Below are 26,494 nucleotides of genomic sequence, written 5' to 3' on the forward strand. Positions count from 1 at the left end.
CCTTTCCTGTGTTATTTCATACCATGAACTTTAATCTATTTTTATTAGCTATTTCCCTTGTAATCTTTTCCGCCCCCACCAATTCATTTAGCCCAGTAGCTGGACAGAGCAGATGAGTAAACTTTCAATCCATGCTCATTTTTCTAATGTAATATAGAAAAAAAATTTTTTTTTTTTTTTTAAGAGACATACTACTTTAAAACCTAGGGAGAGGCAATCTGGTGTGCTGAAAGGCTTTAATGTTTGACAAAGCTGGGTACAAACCTAGTTTTCCCTTTGGCAAGTTTCTAAACCTCTCAGCCTCCTTATCTGTGACATGAGTAAGATAATGCCTACCTCCTGCAGTTCTTGGGGGAAATGAATGAAATAACCATGGAAAGCACCTTTCTAGATTGTGCCACTTGGAAGGTGTTAAAGGACACTGGAATTATGGGTGAAAGAATTCCCAGTTTTGCAATGTTCTATTGCACGCACAGTAAACACTCCTAACAGGCTGGCCTTATGTCCCCCAGAGAGTCTCCAGTATGGGGCGTGGGCAGGCTACCTGAAGGGGAGCACACCTAAATTCCAGGTAAGGGAAAGGACCAAGAAGTCACCCATCATTCACTTTCCTTTGAACCTCTCATCCAGCAAGCCCTCTGAGTTTAGGGTCGGCGACTGGATCCTGATTCAAGTCCACTTTTTGGTTTATTTGGAAACGGCTCAGATAAACATAAAATAAAATAAATTGGAGGACAACATAAAAGGATCCCCCCCTACAGGATACCCCCGTTTGCGGTTCTCTTTGAATCTGAGAGTAAGACCATGCTTTAGTGATTTCAATCTCGTTACATGACAGACAAGGAAAGATTTTAAAATCTTCCCTGGAGCCTCCCACAATCGCCTAGGGTGAGCTGGCCCTCAAAATGATGGAAGGAATAAATGAATGGAGGGATGGAAAGTGAATGATGAAGAATGAATGAATGACACAGAGCCAAGACTAGAACGTACATAGGGATTCTTGTTGCTATTTTCTTCACAGTTGCTTTTAAAATTCTTGGCTCACCTCCTCCTTTACAATTTCTCTTCCCCCCCCACCTGTCTTTTACGTTTACACGCTCCAACACCTTTTATAGAAGTGCGCCGCCCCTCCAGCTTTTGTCTCCTCCCCCGCCCCGCCCCCGACTCGAGGCCCCGCCCCTCCGCCCGGGTTTTGCCGGAATGAATGGCAGCGTTGCCGCCGCGCCGCTGTGAGTGCAGATTGGCCGCCCGGCGCGGTGACGCGCAGGCGGCCGCGGGAGCACGCAGATGGGCGGAGCAGGCGGGGGGCGGAGCCGGGCCTCGGGGCGGGGCACGGGTACCCGGGGGCGGAGAAGCCGGGAGGCGGGAGGCGCCGGGGCCGTTTAAGTGGCCTCCCTCCCGCCCCCAGCCGCCCGCTCCTTGCCCTGGCCCTGTCCCGACCCCCGGTCTGGCTCACTCCCGCCCTGCCCTGCCGAGCGGTCCGCCGGGCACCCGGGCGGCCTCCAGAGCAGCCTAAGCCCATGAGGGCCGTGCGCCCGGCCGCCTGCGCTGACGAGACGGAGCTCCCGGCCCGCGAGAAGGAGCGGAGGATCAATGCGGTTCAAGAATCGATTCCAGCGGTGAGAGGGATGGAGCCCCCGCGCCGCCGCCCGTGCCGGGAGCCGGTCCCAGATTCCACCTTCTCCCGGCTCCTCACCTGGATCCATTCCCCCCACCCCCCGATCCCGCGCCTTGGCCGGGGACCAGCACCTACGGGATTCCCCGCCCTGCTGTCCCTGGGCGATCCTCTCCCTCCGAGGACCAGGATCTCGTGCCTAACCCGCCCCCCCCTCCCCCGCATACTGCAGACCTCGAATTTTCAGATCCTGGACCCCCAGCTTTCCCTCCTCCCAGGGGAGTCCCATTGCTCACCTGGCTTCACCCTCCCGATCCCCATTCAGGCGGGGCTCTTACTTGCTCTGAGGCCTCGAACCCCAGCCGCAGACGCCAACCCCGGGTGCTCAGACCCTAGCTTTGGCCTCCACCCCTTACCCACACCGTGGGGGGGCGTGGGGGATGGGAGGGCTCCAGGGGCGCGCGGAAGGCGGGCCAGGTAGCTGCTGCGCCCAGCAGCGAGATTTGTCGTTAAGTTGGGGTGCTGGGCGTTTTAGGTGCTTTGTCTGTTAACGACCCTAGCTGCAGGGAAACTGAGGCACGCTCCGCTGGTTTAGCTCAGTTGGCCACGCCCAGGCCTTGCCGGTTCTCAGGCTTAGCGTCGCACGGCTGTGCTATTTTGGGCATTGCGAAGGGGCAAGTTAGCATTCAAGTGGTAAGATCTGCTTTTGGGGCGCCTGTGTTAGGAAACGAGGAGGAGGGACAGAGGAGGCGACACCGGAAGGCTGGCAGGCTGCTGCTCATTGACTGGAGAGCTGGTGAGAACGCCAGCCTTGGGAGGCACGGTGGCTTTAATCCCGACTCTTGGGTCTCTGCCATCTAGCAATGGATGGAGGCTGGCCCTTGGTGCCGAGAGGAAGCTCCAAGCTTTTTTTCTAATTCTTATTCGTCTAAGTGGGTGAAAGTTCACCTCTCCTGTTTGTGGTAACTCTCCATCCCTTTGTCTGAATCAGGCAGCCCTCCCGGTTCCCAGACTTTCATTCACCAGAAGGCTAGCTTAGTGTGCCGGGACAGGGAACGTGAAAGAAGAAAAGGGATGCATGAAGTCTTCCAAGGAGGTTATTGTTGAGTTCTTAGGCACTGTCTTTTGTTTCAGAAACTTAGAAGTGCATTTTTTTTTTCTTTCCAATTCCTTAATCCCTCCATGCCCACTCACCTATTATGCTTATTTCATTCCTGCCCCAGTCCCAAAGGCGAAAGGAGCCAAAAATGCATAGGAAGAGTTGTGGTCTGTGCCATCAGAAGGGCGATCAGTTTTAAGACTTGAATTAACATCTGAATATTGCTCATCACTCGAGGTGTTGAATGACTGGCACTGTTCGCCAGTGGGAACATCATATCAGTGCTTCTAAAGACAAAAAGAAACCATGATGCTTTAGAAGTCAGGAATGAAGACTGGGGGGCTTTAAGGGAGAATGTAACATGCATTCAGGCACGACTGGCAAAGCCCTGTGCATGTGGCTTTTATGATTTGGTTTTACTTCTGCACCTTTGTGCTCTTCCTGTTTTCAGAGAACAGTGGCAATATTCTGTGAAATTACCCTTCCTTATTTGATTAAGAGTCTGTATTTCTTTCCTAGACTTTGAATTCTTCTCTAGAAAGGAAAAAAAAACCACCCCATTTTACCGTTGGTTGCACAAACATTAAAACAGTGTTAAGAGAAATGGAAAAAACAAACAAAACAACCCCCACTTCATTTAGGATCCTACAATCTCAGCTAATTGAACTATCTTGTTTTTGCTGGACCCTTATCAATCACAGTTGTAATGTCATTTTGTGCTCCACTTCATTTGTTTAAAAACAAAAAATAAAGGCATTTTCTTTTGGTGTGGCATAGACTTTTTAATTTCCTCAGTGGGTGCACAATACCAATGGCCATTTACCAATTAGTTTCTGGATGACATCTAGACCTACCCTGAAGACTGAATGATCCCATAGTTTATTGTTTTTGTATCATAGGCTAGATTGGAAAGAGATTTCTAAGGGTCATTTTGAGCTTGGAAACAAAGCTTGACAACAAAAAATAACATAGCAAAAAATGTCCTGGTTTTTGTGGTCCACACATTAGAATTTTGAGAGCACTGTGCTGCACCTCGTAAAGGTGTGTTCATTACATATCTTTTGAGCCTTCATGCTAGTTACAGGTAGGTAAATTACAGAGAATCTGAAGGGAGGAACACACTGTCTTTGAACGCATGAGTTCTTTCTGGTAGATTTAGCAGTTGAAGAGCATTTGATTGCAGTGAAAACATTTCATTAGGCCATAGTTTGTGGCTCTGCCTAAATTACAAGAAAACCTGAACTGGTTTTTTCATAATGGAAACTTGGCGGTCGCTGTGGCTTCGGATCAACTTCCAGAGTTCTGCCACTTCGGTGGAGGAAAGCTGTAAGGAAACTCAGGCTGCTGTCCTAAGTGGGTGCTTTATGCATGCATGGCTTCTCAGAAAGCTTAGGCTCTGAGAAATTCCACTGGGACAAAGAGCATATTTTAGCATTTTCGCTTTGTCCCTTCCACATATGAGCCCCCCACCCCCAGTCATTCTCTTTCTTTCACACCCTCTCTGACTGAATAGTATCACTGCTAACATTCATGGACTGCCAACCTGTGCCAGGCAATGGCGGGTATTTGTATATTACTCATCACATCCTCAGCTATACCCCTGGAAGACAAATTTTATGCCTATTTACCAGAAGAACAAATAGGGTTTGAGGATAAAAGCGAACTTGCCATAATCACTAGGAAAGAGCCGATCCAAGGGTTCGGTTCCTTGTCCCTTTCATCACGCATGCTGCCAGTTCACCTCACTCTGTCTCCAGGCCCACACTGCAACATCTGTGTGTCCAGCATAGAGGCCTCGGACCCACAGGGCTTCTACTATATACTGTTGGTGCATACACATTTCTCCAGCCTTGCAACTGAAAAGCCCAGGGAAAGGATGCTTTTTGCCTCAGCCCCAGCCTCATAACCACTGGTTAGCTTCGAATTGAAGATGAGGTAACGCATCTTCTTCTAAAGCCTTAGGAAGCCTTCCAGGGCTGCCTTCTGTCTGATTCTTAACATGTGCTCAGAGTACTGAATCAGGCATGGGGTTGTCTCCCTTCTTGGATAATTACATGTCCCCCACCCCTGTCACCACCTCTGGCAATGGGGATACATCATGATCATTCATAAAGGAGAACTAATTTACTGAGCACAGGGGTCGGTGTGTGTTGTCCCATCAAGTGATGTTGAAGAAGCCATTGGAATGTCCATGGCCTGGGCCTGTTAAGAATTTTCTTTTCACGAAATGCAGAGTTGTTTTGGCTCTAAGACCATCCGTTGCTCTTTGTTACATACGGAACCCACTGAGTCCCCAGTAAAACCAATTAGTGGTGGGATATCTCTGTTAAGAGAAAGTAGTCCAGCGGCAGGCACGTGTCCGTCTGTCTGTTCACTCATTCAGCACCTACTTGCTAAGCTCCCGCAGGAAGCTGAGCATTGTGTTTGCGATTGGAAAGGAAATGGTAGACAAGATGGCCTTCATGGAATTCACATTACAGTGGGGTGGGGGGAATGCAACACGTAAAAAATTAGATTCTTGCTCATTGTGAGAGGCTGCGGTGGGGGGAGAGGGCTGACGTGGAATTCCAGGTAGGATGGTGAGGAACACCTGAGGGAGTGACCTTTGAGCTGAGCTGGATGGGTGAGGAGAGCTGAGCATTCTGGAGAAGAATGTTCCAGGAGGAAATAAACAGCAAATGCAAATGTACCGAAGCAGACAAGAGCGCCATGATTTGAGGGGCAGAAAGGAAGTGGTGTAGCTGGAAGATGGAAAGGGAGGAAGGCAGGAGTCTGATGCTGGAGAAGTAGTGAGGGCCAGACCACTTAGGGCTGCTGGGCCCCTTTGAGAAGCCCAAGGCAGGCTTTGAATTGGAGTTGGGGGTGTGTGACGATGCGATCTGGTTTGAACAGACCATTGCAGCTGCTGGATAAAGAGTCTGTGTGGGGATAAGCAGGGAGACCAGGTAAGAGAATTGGTATTTTTATAGACCAGGGGTGTCCATGTCTTGATTGAAGGGAGGACCTGTGGAACCGTGGAGAGGTAGATTGACATGGAATATATTTTGAAGGTAATGTTGGCAACTCTTGCACTTGGAGAATAAATAAGGAGCACGTAGGAATCGAGGACAATTGGGATTTGATCTCAGTCCTCTGAGATCTATCTGCTGGTGGGGTGCAGATCTACTTTCAGGGCACAGTGCTTTGGGCTAAATTTAAAGTGTGCTAAGGGGTGTTGCTGGGTCCCTATCTGCTCTGTCCATAGTTTTGAAATTCTGTCATGGGGGGGTGGTCCAGGGGGCAGGGTGGGCATAGGGACACTGGGCAACGGGGAAGCAAGAGAGAGTGTTGAGAGTGAGGCAGTGAGTAAACAAACCCTGCCTACATAATGGCTTTGTGAAGTGTGGTTCTTACACCCAGGGCTAAATCACCTTTTCTAGTGGTAATAACCACTAGAGTTACTCCGCCTTAAACAGAAGTGCGTTCCATAAATGGGTGCTGTTTTATGTAACACTTGAGAACCTTCCTCATTCTTTCCTGGGGCAAGAGAATAGTCTCCTGTGTGGGAGTTGATTTGCATTTTATACCTCCTTTTCCATTTAGGTTTTAGGAGTGATTTCTTCAGGAGTGGCTGTGGCAGGCTTCATCACAGATCAGGGAGAAATGGAAAGATTGCATTGTCCATTTCCTGGCGGAACAGTTATGCTGTCTGTCCCCGTGAGCTCCAGGCAGGGATCTGCTCCTCGCACGGTTGCTCTTCCCTGTCCTTATCGCCCCCTTTTGGCTCTGTCCTTAGCACAGACTACCCTAAGTCACACAGATGGGATGTTTTTCTCTACCACTTCTGAGTTTATTTTTAACCTGAGTGATTCCAGGTGGGCAGGGTGACAAACACCCTTCTTTGCTTTTAGGAGAAAATGTGAAAGTCTATCCCTGTTGCTGTGTAATGGTCTAACTATTTTTAGATTGGGCTGCCAGAGATATAAATTGCTATTTTAGTCTGCAGCTGGGTGGTGGGTAGACAACCCTATCTAATGCACCCTACAAAGCACTCTCAATTTTAATCTGCCCTCTACCATCTTGTAGCCTCGCTCTTTACCCTTTAGAATTCCTAATAGGGTACCCTACTTATAGCACTGTTGTTCTGTCTCTGAGCAGTGATGTGGTAGGTCCTTGAATGTTTGGGACACTTTTAAAGCATTCTTCCCAAGAGTGTTAATTATTTTCCTTTTTACTAATAAGAGCTGTATAGCAATACTCTTGTCCCTCAGGAAATTAGTAAAATTATTTAAAGGATTATTAGGGGAGAAAAGATTCATCTATGTGTGAGAATAGCTTAGGTAAATTCTGAAGCTGTTAACTGCACATTCCTCGAAGCAGTTTCAAGCTAGTATCTGGTGAATTCCGTTCAATCAGCATATATTTACACATTAGTTAAAGCTAAACCCTTTGGTGGTCCAAGTGAAATAACTTGACGGTCCTAAATTCCTTCTCCAGTAGATTTTCCACTTGCACTCTACATTGAGTGAATAGGACTGCCATTTTATTTTTATTTGATCTAAGGATTCCGGGCTCCTTCTTGTTTCAGGGAGAAAGTGCTGTTCTTTTGTTCATACACTGGGCACTGTGTAGAATGGCTTGACCGTGTGCTTTAGCCATTTCTCAGCCACCTGGCTTTGCCATTTGGTTCAACCTGGTACCATTTTTCACTGTGTTAATAAGGTGTGAGTAGTCAGGACTCCTCAGTGGCAGATAACCAAATCCCCCCCACCCTCCCAAACTAGCTCAAGCTAGAGGACAATTTATTGTGCAAAACCTGTTGACATCTTGCAGGCTCCAAGCACAGGAATGCAGTGGGGCCTCTGACACCTGAATACTACTGGGGCCCTTTTACCTCCATTTGCTTCTCTGCATCTTTTTCTTTCAGGCATCTGCTTTTTTAAATCCCTGAGTTTGCATCACCTCTTTTCCAAAGGACAGACAGACTAAACCAGAATCCCTCCTGACACGTGGCACAAGTATGGGTGGGGTTTGAGGGATTCGCACCTACACACTGAAATGTAAGAATGCTGTTCGTCTCTCCGGGTCCCCTGGTGTTTGTGCTTCTCACTGTGTTGCTGCTTGTCACAGAGTTAGCCCGAAGAGAAGTATGGAATGTGGGCATGTGTCTATGTGTGTCACAGATTGTGATATTTAGCTACATACACGCATTTGTCTGTATCTATGAATTTTATAGCCAAAGTATTAGGCACTTGTCATATATTTGGATTTTGAAGCCAACTCTTCATTCACGAAGGAGGCATGTGAAAATGTACCTCTGATAGAGGTGGCCTAGAGGTAGCCAGGTGTCATTTATTTAAGCTGTCTGGTGCTAGAGCAGACAATGCAATATAGGGAAGACTGGTCGGACAGGCCGACTAATCATGGGATGCAGGGTTTAAAGAGCTACACATACAAAGCTTTATACATTTTGAGAGAGAAAATGAAAACCTTTCAAACGCATTGTATCCCCTTTCATTTAATGGCAGTTACTGGAATGTGTAAAGTTTAGAAAAATTCCCTTGATTTGTTTTCTGTTAAGAGCTAAGATTTGGTTGTGCCTTTTATTTTTATTTCAGTGTGTGTGTGGGGGGTACCAGTTGAAGGGGGTAGATTTGGTTTCTGTTTGCTTTGTGTTGATAGGTTTTTCTTTTGAATAAACTGAATGAATACTGAATCCAATAAACGAGGGCATTTGCTTTCGTCTCACTGCTGTTGTCTCAGTTTACACCTGCTTAGTGGCTTTGGTTCTGTTCCCATAACTAGGTGTTTCCAGCGGTTGCCTCTCCATTTGGAATAGACCAAACAACCAGTGGCAGCTTTCCCCACTGTTCTTCACACGCTCTGAGCTGTTCTCACGTGATGTCTGTTTGTTTCTAAAGGTTCATGAACCACCGGGCCCCAGCCAATGGCCGCTACAAACCAACTTGCTATGAACATGCTGCTAACTGTTACACACACGCAGTGAGTATGCACTTCCTGCCTCTTCCGTCCTTCCCAAAAGGCTTTGCTGGGAAAAGGGGCAGTTATCTCTAGGACCCTCCGTGAGTTGGATTTAGCTATCTCTATGACCTTACCTAGCAGGGTATCAGAGCTGGGTCATGTCACCAGAACCTGTGTGAGTGTGGCCCCCACTGAGCGCTCTGACCTGTAGTCCACTCTGTCCATCCTGGACTTGCTTTCTCTGACAACACCTTCTTCAAAAGGATAATAAGAGTAACCAGCCTAGTGATAGGAAAACCAAAGATAACTATTTATGAAGACAGTCACCCCTGCAATGACGTGAATAGCTGTGTTCATTTGGCAAGGAGGGTTCACAATTTGTTGGGAAAGGTGCTTTTTATTACTAAGTGATCTGTGCTAGGTAGTCACTTCTCCCCACCCCCACAATGACCACTGCCTCTCCGAGCAGATGTTATTCCATATTGTTAAAGGAAAAGCTGATTTCATCTTTAGATTCTTAGTTTATCTTTCTTTTTTTATCAAAACAAAACATGCTCGTTGTACGAAACTTAGAAAATACTGAAAAATGTATAAGAAAAACAAAGCTACCTAGAAACAAATTAACACTTCGGTGCATTTCTTCATTTTGTGTGTGGTGTTTGTAAATATGTATGTATTTTCGTAGTTTTACTATTAATGTCATATAATGGACATTTTCTTGTGTCTTTATAAATTTCCCTTTTTCTGTGATTTCATTATTCTCTTTCAAAGTTGTATTTAGGTTGACTTTTGATGGAAAAATGGTGGCTGGTGTATAGTGTGAAAATAATAGAAAAGGAGACCAATTTACTCCTTTAGTGAAGAGTATTTAGAACAGGCTAATTTAATTATTGTAGACAGTGTTAATACAATATGCGGGCTACATACATACGTCATTAGAATAAAAGTTTGCTTGAATTCAAGTTGTGCATTTTCATTTCTTTAAACCCTTCCCGCAAAGAACAGTCACAGTGTTTTTTGTAAAGGAAACATGTTTCCAAATAACCCACTTTTCAGTTGATTCCTGTATAATCTAATAGAACAATGCCATTTGGTCATTTTGAGTAGCATAAATCAAACTTTATAAAGCATCTGTTTTAGGTATTGTAATAGTGGGATCCAGATATCACTTGGTAATACTGAAACATTAACCTAATTTATCACTGAATGTCCTTTTTCCTTAGATGCTAAAAAGGTTTTTATTTAAAGAAGTAATATGCTAGACTCTTGGTAAATACTTTTTCTTTAGAAAAAAATTAGTACCTGACATGCCTGTCCTGGATTCCATAAAAGGGCTTCAATAATGCAATTTACAGTAGCATCTCCAGTGGGCAGCCTCCCTGGACCTATGGCTTCGATTCTGGGGATAGGAAGGATTTAGTGGAATTCTCTAGACTTGAGCTGACCCCTATCTTTGTCTTAATGACAAGCTTATATGAAATGAGCTTCGCAGCACTAGTGGGTAAAAGTGTAGAGTCCAAATTTGGTTTTAAAGGATGCGTGGCCTAATTTGATTGTCTCCTATACCTGCCAGGGTATCCATCTTTTATTCTTGACTAAATGTTAGATGAATTTCACAGATCTAAAAGTAAAATTACTTCTGAAGCTAATTGTCCACAGACCTGTAAGAAAAGTGTGTGTGTGTGTGTGTGTGTGTGTGTGTGTGTGTGTGTGTGTGTGTAAGTCTAAGGCAGGATTAGAACATAAGGAATATAAAAGTTTGAGGAACAGTTTATATGGCCTGCTCCTTCACTCAATGCTCCAATATACATCCATTGTTTTCTCCATTTACCAACTGCAAAACACTGATGAAAGTTACAGATAGAGCACCTCGTTAGTTTCCAATAAAAGCAATCAATGAGGTGTTTGTTACTTAGCAAAATATTGAACTATTGACATGCAAGCTTTAGGAATATTATTTACTGGAGATGGACCTGAATAATCCCTTAATTCCTTATTTTATCTCTTCTGGATATTTCACAAATTAAGGAATACTTGTATCAAACAGCGTTAAGGAAAAACTGTCAAAACCTCCATGTTAATTTTTTAGAAAAGAAAATATCATCTTATTAAACTGTATTCCTGATTTTTGAATGTCAGAGAGCAGTACAATTACTAACACAGACAAAACAAAAAATTCCATCTTGATCATCTCATTAAAGAGGATATTTTACCATGAAAAAGGTAGAAAGGACATAATCTCAAAATAAATTAATTAAATTCTGTTTTATGAAAAACTTACTTTATTGTCCTTAATTTTCTCCTTTTGTCCAGGTCAATGAAAACTTAGGCATTTGAAAATGCAATGCTCGTTTTATCTAGGGGACTTAATATTCTGTTGCAAGAGGGCAAAAGTAGGCGTTGGGGGAGAAAAAGCTAAGATTGCTAAAGTTTGTGTTCTTTGCCGTGTATGCTTGTTCTAATGTCTAACGAAGTAGTTTATTTCTCTTTAGGATGTCTGTTATTATAAAATATTTACTGCCCCTGAATTTTACTGTGAACCTAAAACTTTTCCAAAAAATAAACACTTTAAAAAATGTTTATTAGTCATAGTCATACTCATATGACAGACATTGCAATTTGTGTCCATATGAAGTAAAATATGGTGCAGAAAGCAAAATTCTAAGATTCCAGTCTCTCAAATTATTGAATAGGTGGGAATGGATTACCCTTGCTTACGTGAAAGGTGCTATTAAAAAAATGAAACAACCCAAAAACCCCTTCACTCTGCACTAGCTCCCAGATTGATATAATGTACACATCTGGACTAAAAATCAGGACATATGACTTGGACAACTGATTTTTTGTGTGTGCGCTGTGTACATTATAATACTTAATTGACTTGATTCATGCATTATCCTTTGCTGAAATATTGGAATTTCAGTAGCTCACGGGAGAAACAGGAAAGGAGATTTGAAAATCTGGGTATATGTTTGGTATTTGATGTTAAGTACCTACTCTAAATCACATTAGAAAATAGGATGAAATGTGTTCTTGTTTAATGAAATTAGGATAAAGAACATCAGTGGCCTCCTTTACTGTGTGTACCTATCGGTGAGCACAATTCCTGGGGCCTGAACAGCAGTACCTGTTCCCAGTACAACTGACAAATTCCCCTGGCTGTTACTACGATTATTCAGGAAAGGCAAATGTTTGTTTCAAAGTGATCTTTCTAAAGTTGTCCTTGGTAAACCTATGTATTTTTAACAGAGGCCTCAATTCAGTAAAAGCCAGGATATTTACTTTTCTTTCCCTTTCCCTCAGTTCCTCATTGTCCCAGCCATCGTGGGCAGTGCCCTCCTCCACCGGCTGTCTGATGACTGCTGGGAAAAGATAACAGCATGGATTTATGGAATGGGCCTCTGTGCCCTCTTCATCGTTTCCACAGTATTTCACATCGTATCATGGAAAAAGAGCCACTTGAGGTACGGTGCATTGCACGCTATTTCAACAGATCACAGTAGTTGACTCAGGTTAGCGTCCCATACTGGCATGTTTTGCTCAAATGAAGCAAGAAAGTAGACATTTTCCTGCCTTGTATCATGCTATCCATTATTTAGGAAACTTTCTGTGGAGTGGACAGAAAGAGTTTGAGAACCCTATGACGATTGTCCTGAAGCATGGTTATCCCCAAGAATTCTGTTCTCCAGTCCATCAGGGTAACCACCCCTCTGTCTAGAGTATCTGCCCTGTATTGTGCTGTCATCTTCCTGATCGATACCTCTAGCCTAAAACTATTTTCTAAAGGCCGGATCTGTCTAATCTACTTCTCACAGGCCCCTGGCACATTTTACTCCATCTGTCCCAAAAGAGAGCCGGCCTTTGCTCAGGAACCACAAACGAACCCACACTGCTTCCCCAGGACTTCCAACTTAAAATCCTGAGACCTGTTTGCCAGTGTCATCAAGCCATACTGTAAGCGTGTGGCCGCTGTGGGGTAGTGACAGAGTACTCTGAACTCGGAGGCAGCACTTGGCTTCGAGTCCCGGCCCTACCACTTCAGCCTTGCATAAGTCACCTCATGGAGTCCCAGTTTCCTCATCACTGAAATGAGGGTAATACTGCCTGACTCACAGGGTTATTGTGATAGGTGAATGAGATAATACATGTGAAAGTGATTTGGAAATTTCACTTTCCAAAAGACTAGGACTGTGAGATGTAAGGAGGTATATACTATAGCTTGGGTTTACCGTCTTGCAACATTCAGCTTTCAGAATTAATTAGGTCCTGTGTCTCTATTCCAACAAAATTCTCATATTTTGCTATGCTGAGCTGTCAGGCACTTTCCAAACAATACTATGGCCCCTAGCCTCCCAATGAGAAGAACATAAAAGCATTCCTTCTCTGAGGCAAGGATTAATTTGGGGGGATACAGGGAGAGCAGCACACCACTTAGTTGCTTATGAAGGTTTTGCACAACCCAAAGGGCAAAATTTCTTATCAAAAAAGGAAGATTCCGAGCAGACGTAGAGTGACTTAAAATAATACTAGAATATACCTTTTGGTTTTACAGAATGTCCAAACCAACATCTCAAACTATTCAAACCATCTAATATTAGAAAGACATGCTTTATTTGAGAGCAGGATTTGGGGTTCAAGAGATACCGGTTTCCTCATATGTGGAATCAGAGAGTTTTAGAGCTGGATGGATCCGTAGGGATCCTCTACTCCAAACCTCTTAATTTTCACCTGAGGAAACAGGCTCAGAGCAGGGGCCTGACTTGCCTGAGTTGGTGGTCCCCGCAGGATCTGATCATCCCAGGATGACTGACTCCTCGTCCTGAGGCTTCTTCACCCCACCCTTCACAGTATTGCTTGTGGTATGCAGTTTGCTACCTTTGCCTATAAGGTGACAATTCCCTGGGCTTAAAATAAAACCACAGCACTGACTCACATGGGAGCTCTGAGACACACTCAGCAGAGAGCCTCAGAGCACCTGTCCTAATTCCTCTGGACATATCGTCACAGAGCCAGAGGCCAGCGCACTTCATTATCTTCTGGGCACAATCCAACACTGTGGTCGCCTCAGCTGACTTGGCTTTGATGCCCAGATTTCTGAATCAATAGAGTTGTAGGTGCCTCCTTCAGTATCCAAGGCCTCCCTGCCAGGGGCTGGGGAAGTAGGTGTAACAGAAACCAGACTCTTGAACCTTGAAATAGCACTGCTAGACTCATAAGCCGAGTGTGGATTTTTGCTCTGCCTTAATTTATTTTAAATATCCAAGTATAGCCTTAATTTAGATAAAAGAAGGAAAGGGATGGGGGAAGGGGATTAGCATGGATTGAGTACCTACTATGTGTGCTGGGTGCTGTGCTAAACACATAGCTACAGTATCTCATTTAATGCTCACACATACTCTGATAGAGATGTTATAATTTCTATTTTACCTGGAGGAAAGTGAGGGTCAGAGACGTGTGTGGCAGGTCTTGAGTAAAATTGCAGGTCTGACCTTACCTGCTGTAATAGTGCGTACCAATTTTGAAAGCAGAATACAAAGGCCCAAACCTGGCTGGGAATCGTCATCCAAGGAGTTTAAAAAAAAAGAACAAACAAAAACAAACTCTCCTCCACCCCATCTTCTAGCCCTTTTAAATTAGAATCTTCTAGACTGAGTCCATGACTACATTTTATTAGCTCCCTTAAGTGATTCTGATATGCAGTCAAGTTTGAGAAGCATTAATCTAGTGTTTACTGTTTTAGACCTGTGACCTAAGTTATGTTCATTTCTTCACCAACTTGTGCCTAACGCTAACGTGACTAAGATGTCCTAAGCTTGCTTCTGTTGAACATCGTGTGTGGGGTGAGGCAAAATACTACTGCTGCACCAAATCATAGCTCCTGAAAATGGATTCAAGACAATGCAATGCATTCCTGCTTTTCAGTTTACCTCAGTAAAGGGTGGATTCTGTCTCATCCATTGTGTGAATACACCCCAGTGGGCCAGATCTTTCTACACTTGCTGACTTTCCAGTTTTGGAAGGGGGAACTTGCTTAGAAATCCAGGTGGCTGCCCTCTTGTAGCAAATGCACCTTTTTATTTACCTATTTTGTTTTTGTTATTGCTGTTTCTAAATTAGTTTCTGAATTTCCTTTATTACAACTTATTGTCTGCACTAAGAGACTTGAAGTAAAAGCTTCTCTAGAGACATTCTAAAAAGATGTGAAAACTGTGACTTTAGGGAGTGTTTACCGAGCATCACTACACTATGGTAGGGGTGAAGGGCTGATCTGCCCTCAAATAATTCCATTTTTCTGTTAGATAGGATTTAAAATAAATGGAAAACACCAGAAAAGACAGATTTTGTGTGTTTATTTATTTTAACCACATCAGAGCTCCTGGTTATTGTGGGGTTCTTTCCCTGTGTCTCCTATGGTGAGAATCTATTGTATGTGCAATCTTAAAAATAATACAAAGCTTCTACTCATGGTTGTATTTTCTGTAAACTTTGTTTAACTTGGCTTTTTCCCCCATTAGGACAGTGGAGCATTGTTTCCACATGTGTGACAGAATGGTTATCTATTTCTTCATTGCTGCTTCTTACGCTCCGTGGTAAGCTATAGTCTTTCTATTGTTGAAGATTGTGTTTTTATGACAGAATTCCTCACTCCTTTCTGCCCTTCTTCCCGTCTGTCCTCAGCCCCGATGCACATAACCAACCCCTTTCTCCCCAGCACACATACATGCACGCTTTCTTTTTTTTCCATTTTGATTTACTTGGATCAGATTGCTGCTGTTAAGAATATGTATATCTGGCATTGGACTGTTTAAGAGAAGTGTTCTGAGCTTGTGTGTAAGAAGCATGCTCCTTCTGAAATACATTACACGTGCCTTCCGTATTCTTTCTATATACATCTGCTGCTGTTCAGAATACTTGGTCATCTAATAGGTTAAGTGGAAAGGCTATAAATATGTATGAGGAAAACAAGCTCACGTTTGAAATTTATACTGTTTGTCTTTAGATCATGGCACAGTAGCTACTATATGTGAAGTGCGTTTCTCATTTTTTTAGCCATATAAGAGAACGAGCCAAATCCGTTAGCTGTTTAAAATATCTAGTATTCCGCTCAATTTCCTTGATCTTTTTGGCCTTTTGGTACCGATCAGATAGAATCTTTCACTGCTTCGAAAGTTGTAATTAAAGAAACATTAGTTTTTCCTATTAAGATGTAGTCCGGTGTTAAACAACTGCTATGGTCACGAAAAACAGCAGGCCTCTGTATTCTGACTAATGCCGCATGCAACACGCAGAAGAAGCCTAGTTATCTATTGGAATAAAAAGGAAGTGCTTTGTCTCTCCAGCACCTGTTACTAAATTATAGGTCACATCATTTTAGAGGGAGGATACTTAAAAGCTTTTGTGAAGTATACCTCAATTTAAAATTAGTCAGTAAAAATTTTAAATGTAAGCTGAGGAATCATATTTACAGTAAACAATGTGTTCAAGTGTTATCTTTGATATGCAGGTGGAACTTTTTCCAGTCAGAAATACGACTTTTATAGTAATAGCCAATCAGAACATTGGGTTTTTTTCCCTCATGCTTAATATGAAATTCGTACAAATGTATTGGCAGCATTTTAAACTGTAGGCCTCACAAGAGTCCATGGTTAAATTCTAACAAAATGTCTTCTATCTATAATATATGTTGGGCTAATTCTTCTCATGTTCTCTCTTGGCAGAGAGATTGATAATGGAAACACTTGATCTGTGTATTAGATTTCTGCTGTGGTTATGTGATCCCATTTCAGGATTTTGTTCAGGGTCTCCTTTAAGCTTTGTAAGTAATCTGCTCCCAAATACATTGTCAGAAATAAGAAGGCAAGCAGCCTTCCCAGCGTCTGCCTAATAAGGAAAGTCGGGCATTATGGTGTGCTGGGACTCACTTCTACATACCTCCTTTTAGCTGGTTCTGTTTTTAAACCACGTTGGGACTAAGTCTTAAGTCTTAAAGGTCGACTGACAATTTTATCTCTGAGTTATTAATATCACCCAAATTGCCTAAATACCTTTATGGTGTGTTGAATGCCTTTTCTTCCTGGTCTTGTCCTAGTCTTTGCTCTCCTGGGTTTTCAAAATGAGAAGAAAACACAGGCTCTGTGAATGCTCTTCATTTATCACGTCTGTTTTTTGTTGTCATGTTTACATTTTTAGGTTAAATCTCCGTGAACTTGGACCCCTGGCATCTCATATGCGTTGGTTTATCTGGCTCATGGCAGCTGGAGGAACCATTTATGTATTTCTCTACCATGAAAAGTAAGAGAAAATAATTTACGTTTGATAGTTTTAAAATTAACTGCCTAAATTTTATCTGCATCACAATTTACTTCAATTTATTTGCACTTCAAAATAGTAGAAATACATAAATAGAATATGTATCGTTTTAGACAAACCTTCAGAACCATTTGGTGTTCATTATTGGCGGGCAGGGTGCCGTGGGGGAAAAATGAATGGCACTTGTGGTATAATGTCCTTGAGGGACAAGGTGGACTGTCATTTTAGAGTTAGTTGCACCTCATTCCCATCCTCAGGCAGGCTGGCCTTAGAAACTAGCCTCATCCTCTGCGATTTATAGTTACCATGTGAGAAAAGTAACTGCTTTTCAAGAATCCTATGAAGATTGAAGATGATAGATACTAAGTGCCTGGCACAACACTTGCCTAGATAGGAGCCTCGATGATATTCCAAACCAGGATTCCCTGAGAAAAAGGCGATGATGTTTGGAAGGTATCTCAACTCTTTGTATCCCAACCATGGGGCACAATTTTTGAACCCATTATCCACAGCTCACAGTGTTATATTCAATTATAAAAAGGAAAGCTGACTGCAATTTAGCATCGTAGCTCTGGAGGAGCTTTCAAAGTCATCTATTCCAGCTTCATGCTTAAAAAAGGAGGACATGCATCAAATTTGTGACTGCTCTGGAATTAGGAGCGAAGTGTCCCAGTTGCTGTCCCATGGCTCTCTTCATTATTCCACATGGCTGAGTGTGAGAAACTCACAACCATGAAGTCATTGTCATTGGATGCAGCTTATTAAATTCTTTATCTATTGTGGTTGGCACAATGGCTCACAGAGTTGAACATAATTCCTGTTTACCACAAAGCATTACATTGTTTTCCCTTTTCAGAAGAAAGCGGTAGTTAACTTGCTAACTCGTCTCCGACTTTGAAATTCACTTAAATGTATTTTTCACCGTAATTAGCAATTCTGTTTGGCATTATGCAGCATATACTTGTATACTGCAAGGAAAACGTTTGCTTCTTGGACTCAAACCCCTAATTTATATCCTTGGATAAAATAGGAAGTAAAGTAAGACAACTGTCTTTTCCCCTCTTCCAGGTCTTCTAATGTAAACCAGACCTGCAAGCCATTCTCCCCCAGTTCCCTGATAGGATTACTTCCTGGTGGACATTGAGTGTGAAACACTAAGAATGAGATGAGGGTCCGCCTTGGCTGTTGGGTTTGGCAGATACTAAGGAGTACCTGAATGGTGCCAGGTACTGTTCTAGGCTCGACAGATCCAAACATAAATAAAATTTGGCTCCTGCCTTTGAGGAATTTAGGGTCTAGTTTCATCAGGCAGACATGTAAGTTGAATTTCAGTACAATGTGTTTCTTAATGTTTCAGACACTTGAGCCTTACAAATTGGAGTTTTTTTGTACACGTGCAAAATAAAGAGACAAACAGAAATGCTTGCCCTTGGTTCTTTAGGGTTGCTCCCTTTGCCACTGATCAACTGAATTGCATGCCAGCCCATCATCATAATGGCAGTGCCTTATAGCAGTCTATGGGAGTGGTAATGCACACCAACACTCTGGGATTAGAAGGGAAAATGCATGATGGATTGGATTCACAGTGACTACTTGGGGCAGAAAACATTTTGCAGGTAGTGTGTGGAGTCCGATGCCTTTTCAATCCTAAAAGAAATGCTAGTTCATTGTTACTCAGCTATAGTTTCAGTTAGGCCTGATGGTCTCCTTCTGGGAAAATGCATTTCATTGGAATAGTTGAGTTTACTTCCCCCCACCCCCAAAAGTAAAAAGGAAAAACTGGTATGGAAATGGTCTAAGTGTTGTAGGAATAGATACTTGACATTAACTGCATTTCCATCCTGCAGGTATAAGGTGGTTGAGCTCTTTTTCTATCTCACAATGGGGTTTTCTCCAGCCTTGGTGGTGACATCAATGGTAAGAAATGGCTTCATAATTTCAGTTATTTCATCTTATTTCCCTTTAAATCCCCAGGACTCTTAATATGTCTATAGATACTATATGTAGTTTTTCTTTCTGAAGTTATGACAGGTCCATTAACTAGAGGCTCAAAAGAAAAAGTATATAAGTTATAAAGTGCCCACAATTTATACTAGCTACTGTCTATAGTTTGACAAGTTTTACATTTAAGTGTATTTATTTCCCTGTTGTAACTTCCTGTATTTATTTTGGGTAACCTTTCTGTTCACCCCGCCCTCACCCCCACTCTTCACCCCACTTAGGTGTTATATTATGTGAAAATGGGTATTTCTGCTTGAATTATTTAGTGTCTTAACCCTAAATCCATGGAGGAGGGTAAATTTTGAGTTTTTTTACAATGAAGAAAATACAAATCAGTGACTTCTTAAATCTTAAAAATTGGAAGGTCCTTAAAAGTTTGTTTAGTACAACATTTCATTGCTTTTAAGTCATACTATTTCTTTTTTTAGGAAAGTGCCTTTTTTTTGTTTTTGTTTTTTGTTTTTTTTACTTTGCTAATCATTTCACTTAGGGACTTTCATGGGTAAAAGTTAACATCACCAGTAGTAGGAAGTTGCATGTATATGTTTTGAACTCCCTTTCAAACTGAATTACTGTTGAGAAATCTATATACATCTGTCAATTTGAAACAAAAAGATATCGCAACCTCATGATCCCATCTGCTGGTTACTTACGCTTTTAGCTTATGTACTCTGGGGTCTTATACTCTACATTTTTTGGCACTAGCCACTATGTTAATTAAGGAAGTCACACAGTTTGAATTCTCGTCTCAGCCTACTATGGTTAGAAGAATCGTACCTATAATTTCACTCCTGAGCTCATAGGCACATTATAAGAATGCAATTTTACTGTACGTAGTTCTTGCCGTGATCATAAAAATATCTGTAGAGGGTTTAGGTGTTACAAGTTTGCTTATGTTTTTTTCAGAGAATTTGTCTTGTGAGAATGTGATGAAATATGTTCTTTGAGATATGAGGTTTGTGATGGCTTGAGCAATTACCCAGCAGCAAAACTACATATAATTTAGTTAGCAGAGGCAACAGGGCATGGCGAGGAGAGGGAAGTGAATGAATGAAATGAGAAAATCTGCCTTGGAGGCCATATAGTTGGAGGACGATTGAGGACACCCAAAGCAGCATAAGCGAGGTCTGTGTAGACAGAGTATTAATCGTTAAAGACCTTCCAGTACATTCCCTCTGGGTGTCATAAGAGCAGGTTTAGCTAGTATTTTTAGTAGTCTCAATCTCTAATTGGCATTTTTACATGTGGTACAGCAGGTGACTCATGTTTATGATAATGAAAAAGGATCCCCACGCTTGTCCTGGCAGAACTTAGAATCAAGCAGGAAAGTACAATTCGTTTTCACCAAGAAGCAATAATAAAGTTTTATAACTTCGTTGATTGAGGAAAGCACAGGCTGTGATGGGCGTGCAGGACAGAAGTACCAGAGGAAATGAACTGTGAGCTTGTCCAGAAAGACAAGGAGGAGCCTAGAAATACTACTAGTAGGAGTGATGTGAGTGGTATCAGTAAAGAGTGCAGCCTGTGGGGGTGGGGGGGTGACGTGCTAGCATCTTTGAAGAATTGAAAATAGTTCATTGTTTGGAACATGAGTGTGCATGCACTTGTTTGAGTACATATGTGCATAGGGGGCGAGATGGGTGGGTGGGTGGGGGGGAGTAACTGTGAAGGTAGCCCAAGCCTTATAATAAAACTGGAGAGCTGGACAAGCCCAGACCAAAAAGAACCTCCTAGCCATCTGAACTAACAAAGAAACAGTATGAGTGAAGACGCCCAGCTTTGGTTCTGGTCAGAATGGTGGGTATCAGACTTACCCTTCTGCCATAAAGAACCACAAAACTAGAAAGAGTATGTGGAACCACTAGTTTGGGGTATTGAACACAGTAAAGTCCTGTGATCTTTGAGAGAAGAGAAACCGAAAGATGAGCTTCAAATTCACCCCAGTTTTCTCCCTGGTTTTACTTTCCAAACTGCGACAAAAGAAAGGAACCAGAGCAGCATTCAGGGTGAAGGAAACAGAAGCCGCTTGTCAACTGCGTAGCTGGCTGTAGTTTGGGGCAGGGTACCGAGGGAGCTTCCAGGGGAGAGTCCAGAAACCTACAGAGGGGTTTCCTTGAGCCCTTGCTTGAATACTAAGCTGAAGTGGTGCAGGGCGTGCCCTGTCCTAGAGTAGGTATTGGAAGGCTGTGGGATAAATGGAAATTCCAGAAGGTGCCTGGTGTGGGGAGGTATCAGAGTTCCAACCAGCCAGAGTAGACAGACCGTGCTGAACAGCTCAGGTACTCAGCTTCTTGAGTACTTAGAAGAGCTCTTCTAGCCCTAGAGTGAGGAAAGCTCTGAAACTGCCCTAACAAAACCCCCAAACAAACCTGGAAAAGATACAATTGATCCTCTAGTAAATAAACTAGAACAAAATTCAACATTCTTTAAAGGAAGATAACAAAATCTGTACTCTTTAACAACTTGGCGTCCCTTATCTAAACAAATAGTACCAGATAAGCAGGAAAATGTGACACACATACCTAAGGGAAAACAGGTCATTAGAAACAGAGCCAAAATGACAGATGTTGAAATTAGCATACAAGGACTTTAAAACATAATAAATAATCTCAGAGAAATCTCAGAAAAGACATGCTATAAAAGAGGAACCAAATGGAAATTCTAGATCTGAAAACTATTTGTTAAGAAAAGAAATTATTGGAGGGGTTTAACAACAGATTGGATATTGCAGAAAAGATCGATGAACTTGAAAATGAACAGACAAGCTATAGACTGGAGAAAATATTTGATTTCTCTGTATGTATCTGACAAAGGACACGTGTCTTGAATGTATAAAACACTCCAAATCAGTAATAAAAGCTACTTCTATAAAACACTTGAACAGACTTCAGAAAGATATACAAGATCCAATCCAATAAGCTTTTGAAAAAATGTTCAATATTATTAGTCATCAGGGAAATGAAAATTAAAACTTCAGTGTGCTACTACACAGCCTATACATGACGAAAATCAAAAAGATTGACAACACCAAATACTGGCAAAGGTGTGAAATAACTGGAACCCCGATTCATTGTTTGGGGGGTGGGAGGGTTATAAAATGGTATAACCACTTTGCCATCTTGACCAGAAATCTCAGAAAATTGTTTAGCGGTATATTATAAAATTAAACATACATACACTTATGACTCAATAGTTATTACCCAACAGAAACAAAAACATGTATCTACAAAAAGACTTGTAAAATAACATAAGTACTAATTTTATTCATAAGCCCCCAAATGGGAAGAATTGATAAGCAAACTTTGTTAAATAAATAAATGGAATGTTAAGTAACAGAAAGGAGTGAATGACTGATATACATAAGCACATGCATGAATCTCAAAAATATTACATTGAGCAAAAAGAAAGCCAGACATAAAAATGTACATAAAGTATAATTCCATTATACTTCAGTTCTAGAGCAGGCAGACCATGGTAATAGCAATAAGAACAATGGTTGGTGGAAGGGGGTGTCTAGGATTGGATAGAAATTTCTTGATAGGGGTTATGACTTACATAGGTAGATATGTTTATCCAAATCCATACTGTTTACTTAAGATCTATGCATTACATTCTGTAAATTAATCATCAAATTTTAAAATAACTCTCCCCTCCTGCCAAAAAACACAGGATGTAAGTTCAGGAACTGGACCACCTTGATTCAAATCCCGATTCAGACACTTAAAAGCAAGGTGGCCTTGAGCAAATTATTTATCCTCTCTGTGTTTCAGTTTTCTCATCTGTAAATGGGGATAATAATAGTATGTCATTTAGCGTTGTGAAGATTAATTGAATAAATACATGGAGTGCTTCAAACAGTGCCTGGTACACAGGGACACAGTGACATCGATAATGAAGAAAACATATTTCGTTTTATTTAAAATGACCCATGGAAGTTGATAAGGTAAATGTGGTATCTTAAGGAACTACTTATTAAAAGAATGTATGTCAGAACCAACCTGTGTACTTGGTTTGGTCTCTTGCTTATTGTTTTAGGAGAAAGAAAAAAAGGGTGATATCTTGGTCAGTGACCAGCTATGTGACTTTGTTCAGGTTACTTCATTCATCTGGCCATACTCTTTTCGTCTCTAAAATAAGGGGTTGTGTTACATGAGTGACTCTTAGCCACTGAGGGTCATATCCCCCTCTGAGAATCCAATGAAAGCATTATTAACCCTCTCCTAGAAAAATGCTCCTACTCTACAAACAGAGTTTTCTATAATTAATGGATATTAATTGCTTTATAACTTTTAGGAAAGTGTGTGTGTGTGTGTGTGTGTGTGTGTGTGTGTAATAATAAAAAAAAAAAAAATTGCTATGTTTCCATCTTACCAAGGTTAATGAGAAATCTGGTACGGTCGTTTTGGGTTGGCTCCCTTTTCATCTTTTGATCCTCCCCAAACCATGGGGGCTTAATGTGAACTTTGAAGAAAGGACTGATCCTTGCCCGTGGTCCTAGATCCTCATACCTGGTTCTTAGCTCATGGTTGTCATTTGCTTCCATTGCTTTGGCCCGGGCCCATGGGGCCCATTCAAGTAGGTGGCTGCATTAAAACTTCCCTATGCCCCTGCTGGATGGGCCACAGGACCTGCTCCAAGGCTCACAGGCCACGGCTGTCAGTGCCGAGGACTATGGGACATCCACACACTTGTCCCCCTTCAAGGCCTTGCCACCCTTGGCTACACTTTGCACCCACCCTGCAGAACCCAAGACCTTTCTATTCCTAGAACCCAGGAGTCCAGGGGACTGACTTGTTTCATCAGCTTCCTAGCCTTGCCTCTATTCTCCCGTCTCATTTATACAACTCAGTTCAATATTGAAGATGGACCTAGGTCTTTGAAAACCATGAGCAGCCTAAAAATTCTCCTTTTTGTGCTACAGCACACATGACTGTTAACTTCCTGCTAAGCTAAGAAACACCCAAGCTCAAAGACAAAAGGGCCTGGCAACATCTATCAGGTTAGAAAGTATGTTGTACAATATGATCTCTGAGGTCACTTGTAGCTATGACTTTCCTGTGTAAGCCATAAGGAAGTCATGCGCTCAGACAAACAGGGGAAGTCTCAAGAAAGCAATCAGTGTAGAACAGTGTATGAGGAGGACAAAGGGGAAGTGAAAACTCAGGCTGAGATGTAGATTATAAGTGGAGTGGTGTGGGCAAGCCTTAGTAGGGAAGAAAGCTTTTAAAGGGGAAGATGAAAGCCACGGATTGTACTGTACTGAAATGAACTACTGTATCTGGATGCGATTGATTGCAGTCCACTGAAACACGCTGTAGGTGAGCAGCATGTGCTTCTCTTTACTGTGGGACCTGTACCCTGACTGCTTAGTTCATCACGATGGTCGACCCAAAGGGTAATCAGGGTGGAGGGGTGTGAGCCTTTTAACTTTAGTTCGTATTTACAGATCAGGATTCTGTCTATGCAGAGCTACTTCCTCATCTAGAACATCAGGAGGCCTAGGGGGGATTGCAGGTATCTCTTTAGCTTGTCACATCAGAGTAACCTCTAAACCTTTTCATTTGTTTCTTCTGTTGACAGAACAACACCGATGGACTTCACGAGCTTGCCTGTGGGGGCTTGATTTATTGCCTAGGAGTTGTGTTCTTCAAGAGCGATGGCATCATTCCATTTGCCCATGCCATCTGGCACTTGTTTGTGGCCACGGCAGCTGCAGTGCATTACTATGCCATTTGGAAATATCTTTACCGAAGTCCTACAGACTTTATGCGACATTTATGACCAATCTATACTAGGTCTCCAAACCAGTATTATTTCACTTATGGCACTTGGGAGTGGGGTAAGAGCTGAATATTGCACAGAGGTTAAAAAAAAAAAAAAAAAAGAAGAAGAAAAAGAAGAAGACAAATGCACTGACTTTATATAGTTTGAATATAATTACTGTGAAAGTATTAGCGCTGTGTTCTGGTATTTTCCCCCTCACAGCAAATAAATAGGTAGTGAATTAATTATTCATTCCATTCCACTCTCATGCAGGACTCTTGGATAGACTTGGCCAACTGATGTTTACAAACCAGAATTTTGTATTTTAATTTTACAGATTTTACTACATGATTTTTCTAAATTACTAAGTCAGGTTGTCAAAGTCAGTGCAATAACAAGCTTCCTTTTTAAGAGAAAATTGTTTCTATCACTTTCCCGTCAGCTGTATAAAGAATCATGGACAGAACTTACACTACTTTTACCATGTTTCATCTGGGCATAACATGGTTATTTTTTTAAATAGTAACTTTAGTTTTTTGTAAATTTTTAAAAAATATTTCATTGACACGCATCTCTGCGGTTCCTCATTCATGTGAATTTTTGCAGCAAGCTGTCAACATTCCACAAATGAACAAACATTATACCTCTTCTGATAGTTTTATTAGGCATGGACAAATTGCCAATTTTTAAAAACTGCAGTTTTCCAGACTTTTTCTGCCAACTTCTGACTCTGAATTCCATGCTGCTTTGGGCCATATACTTGACCTAGTTTGGTTTCCTAGTGATGGAAAAGTATTTTGATATCATTAACTTTTTCAGAAAATTCAACTTTTTCTCTATGCCTTTGCCATGTTTTCTTCAGGGTCTCTTTCAACAGTGAATGAGTATTCAGTCTGTATTATCATGTTGTTGGGTTGGCCACCCTCTGAAAACTCCTGAAGACATTATGAATGACAGTGAATAGTGGTATTGCCTGTTCAGTGCCCAATGGTTAAGTCATTGTCACTTAGTTCTATATTATCAATGTGACATTCATTTTAAGTTGTGGAATTAGATGCATAAATTCACATTTCTGCTTTCCCTCTGTATCTCCCAATATACTTTTTTTTCTTTTAGATAGAAAAATATTTAAAGCATTATGTGACAGAAACTCATGTGTCTGTAGTCCATGGGTTATATTCTGGCTCAGTGGAATGGTATTTAATATATTATTTTTGGTTTTCCCTCAGTGTCTTATATTAAGATTAACGTATTAGTTGCACTATTGATTAATCTCCTGTTGGTGTTTTAATAAATGAGGCAACCTTGCCTTTAGATCAGGTGCTGATATTGACTGTTTTCTAGTAATGGGTTTGATCAGTGGAATTGTTGGTTTGATGATACATTTAGACTTATTCATTGAAATTTTGTACTGATGTGGCTTTAAAAGAGGGTTTAGTGTGTGTGTCTGTGTGCGTGTTTAGTATTCTAATTTTGGTGAATTAAATGGGAATGAAGAACAGAAGAACTGACATTCACCGGTGACTTCTTAAATAGGCAAGGTACTCACGATAACACCAACCAGACCACCCGTACCTGCATGGTTCTGAACATCTGGATGCCTATTGTTTTATTGTGTACATTTTACTTTTAATATATTAACTTTTGTGGATTCATTTAAAGTCTGCTCAAAAGTAACACTGTCAAAACCACTAAAATGTATGTAAAAAATTGTGCTGTAGACTAGAATAAAATTGTTACTTGGA

The 26,494-nt window shown here is 41.8% G+C and overlaps 1 protein-coding gene across 3 annotated transcripts; it reads left to right on the forward strand.

Moving 5' to 3' along the window:
- The first annotated feature begins 1,322 nt into the window (after positions 1–1,322).
- Positions 1,323–26,494, forward strand: MMD (monocyte to macrophage differentiation associated). Of its 3 annotated transcripts, XM_088802173.1 has the most exons (8): positions 1,324–1,619; positions 7,621–7,753; positions 8,615–8,696; positions 11,979–12,139; positions 15,191–15,265; positions 16,866–16,967; positions 18,833–18,902; positions 24,567–26,494. In XM_088802173.1, coding segments are annotated over exons 2-8 (693 nt in total). In that variant the 5' UTR covers positions 1,324–1,619; positions 7,621–7,751; the 3' UTR covers positions 24,768–26,494. The 3 variants fall into 3 exon arrangements, with proteins under 3 accessions (XP_088658300.1, XP_088658299.1, XP_088658298.1); XM_088802172.1 differs by lacking the exon at positions 7,621–7,753 and having other exon boundaries at positions 1,326–1,619; XM_088802174.1 differs by lacking the exons at positions 7,621–7,753; positions 16,866–16,967 and having other exon boundaries at positions 1,323–1,619.

The sequence above is a fragment of the Rhinolophus sinicus genome, chromosome 12 (genome assembly GCF_057876585.1).
Source record: "Rhinolophus sinicus isolate RSI-liver-muscle chromosome 12, RSI-T2T, whole genome shotgun sequence".
NCBI lineage: Eukaryota > Metazoa > Chordata > Mammalia > Chiroptera > Rhinolophidae > Rhinolophus > Rhinolophus sinicus.

Bases quoted from the DNA above. Each gene is read 5' to 3' on its own strand.
- MMD (XM_088802172.1), top strand. From the start codon at position 1,594: ATGCGGTTCAAGAATCGATTCCAGCG. The intron at 1,620-8,614 runs GTGAGAGGGATG...TTGTTTCTAAAG, and splicing joins TTCAAGAATCGATTCCAGCG to GTTCATGAACCACCGGGCCC. The intron at 12,140-15,190 runs GTACGGTGCATT...TTCCCCCATTAG, and splicing joins TGGAAAAAGAGCCACTTGAG to GACAGTGGAGCATTGTTTCC.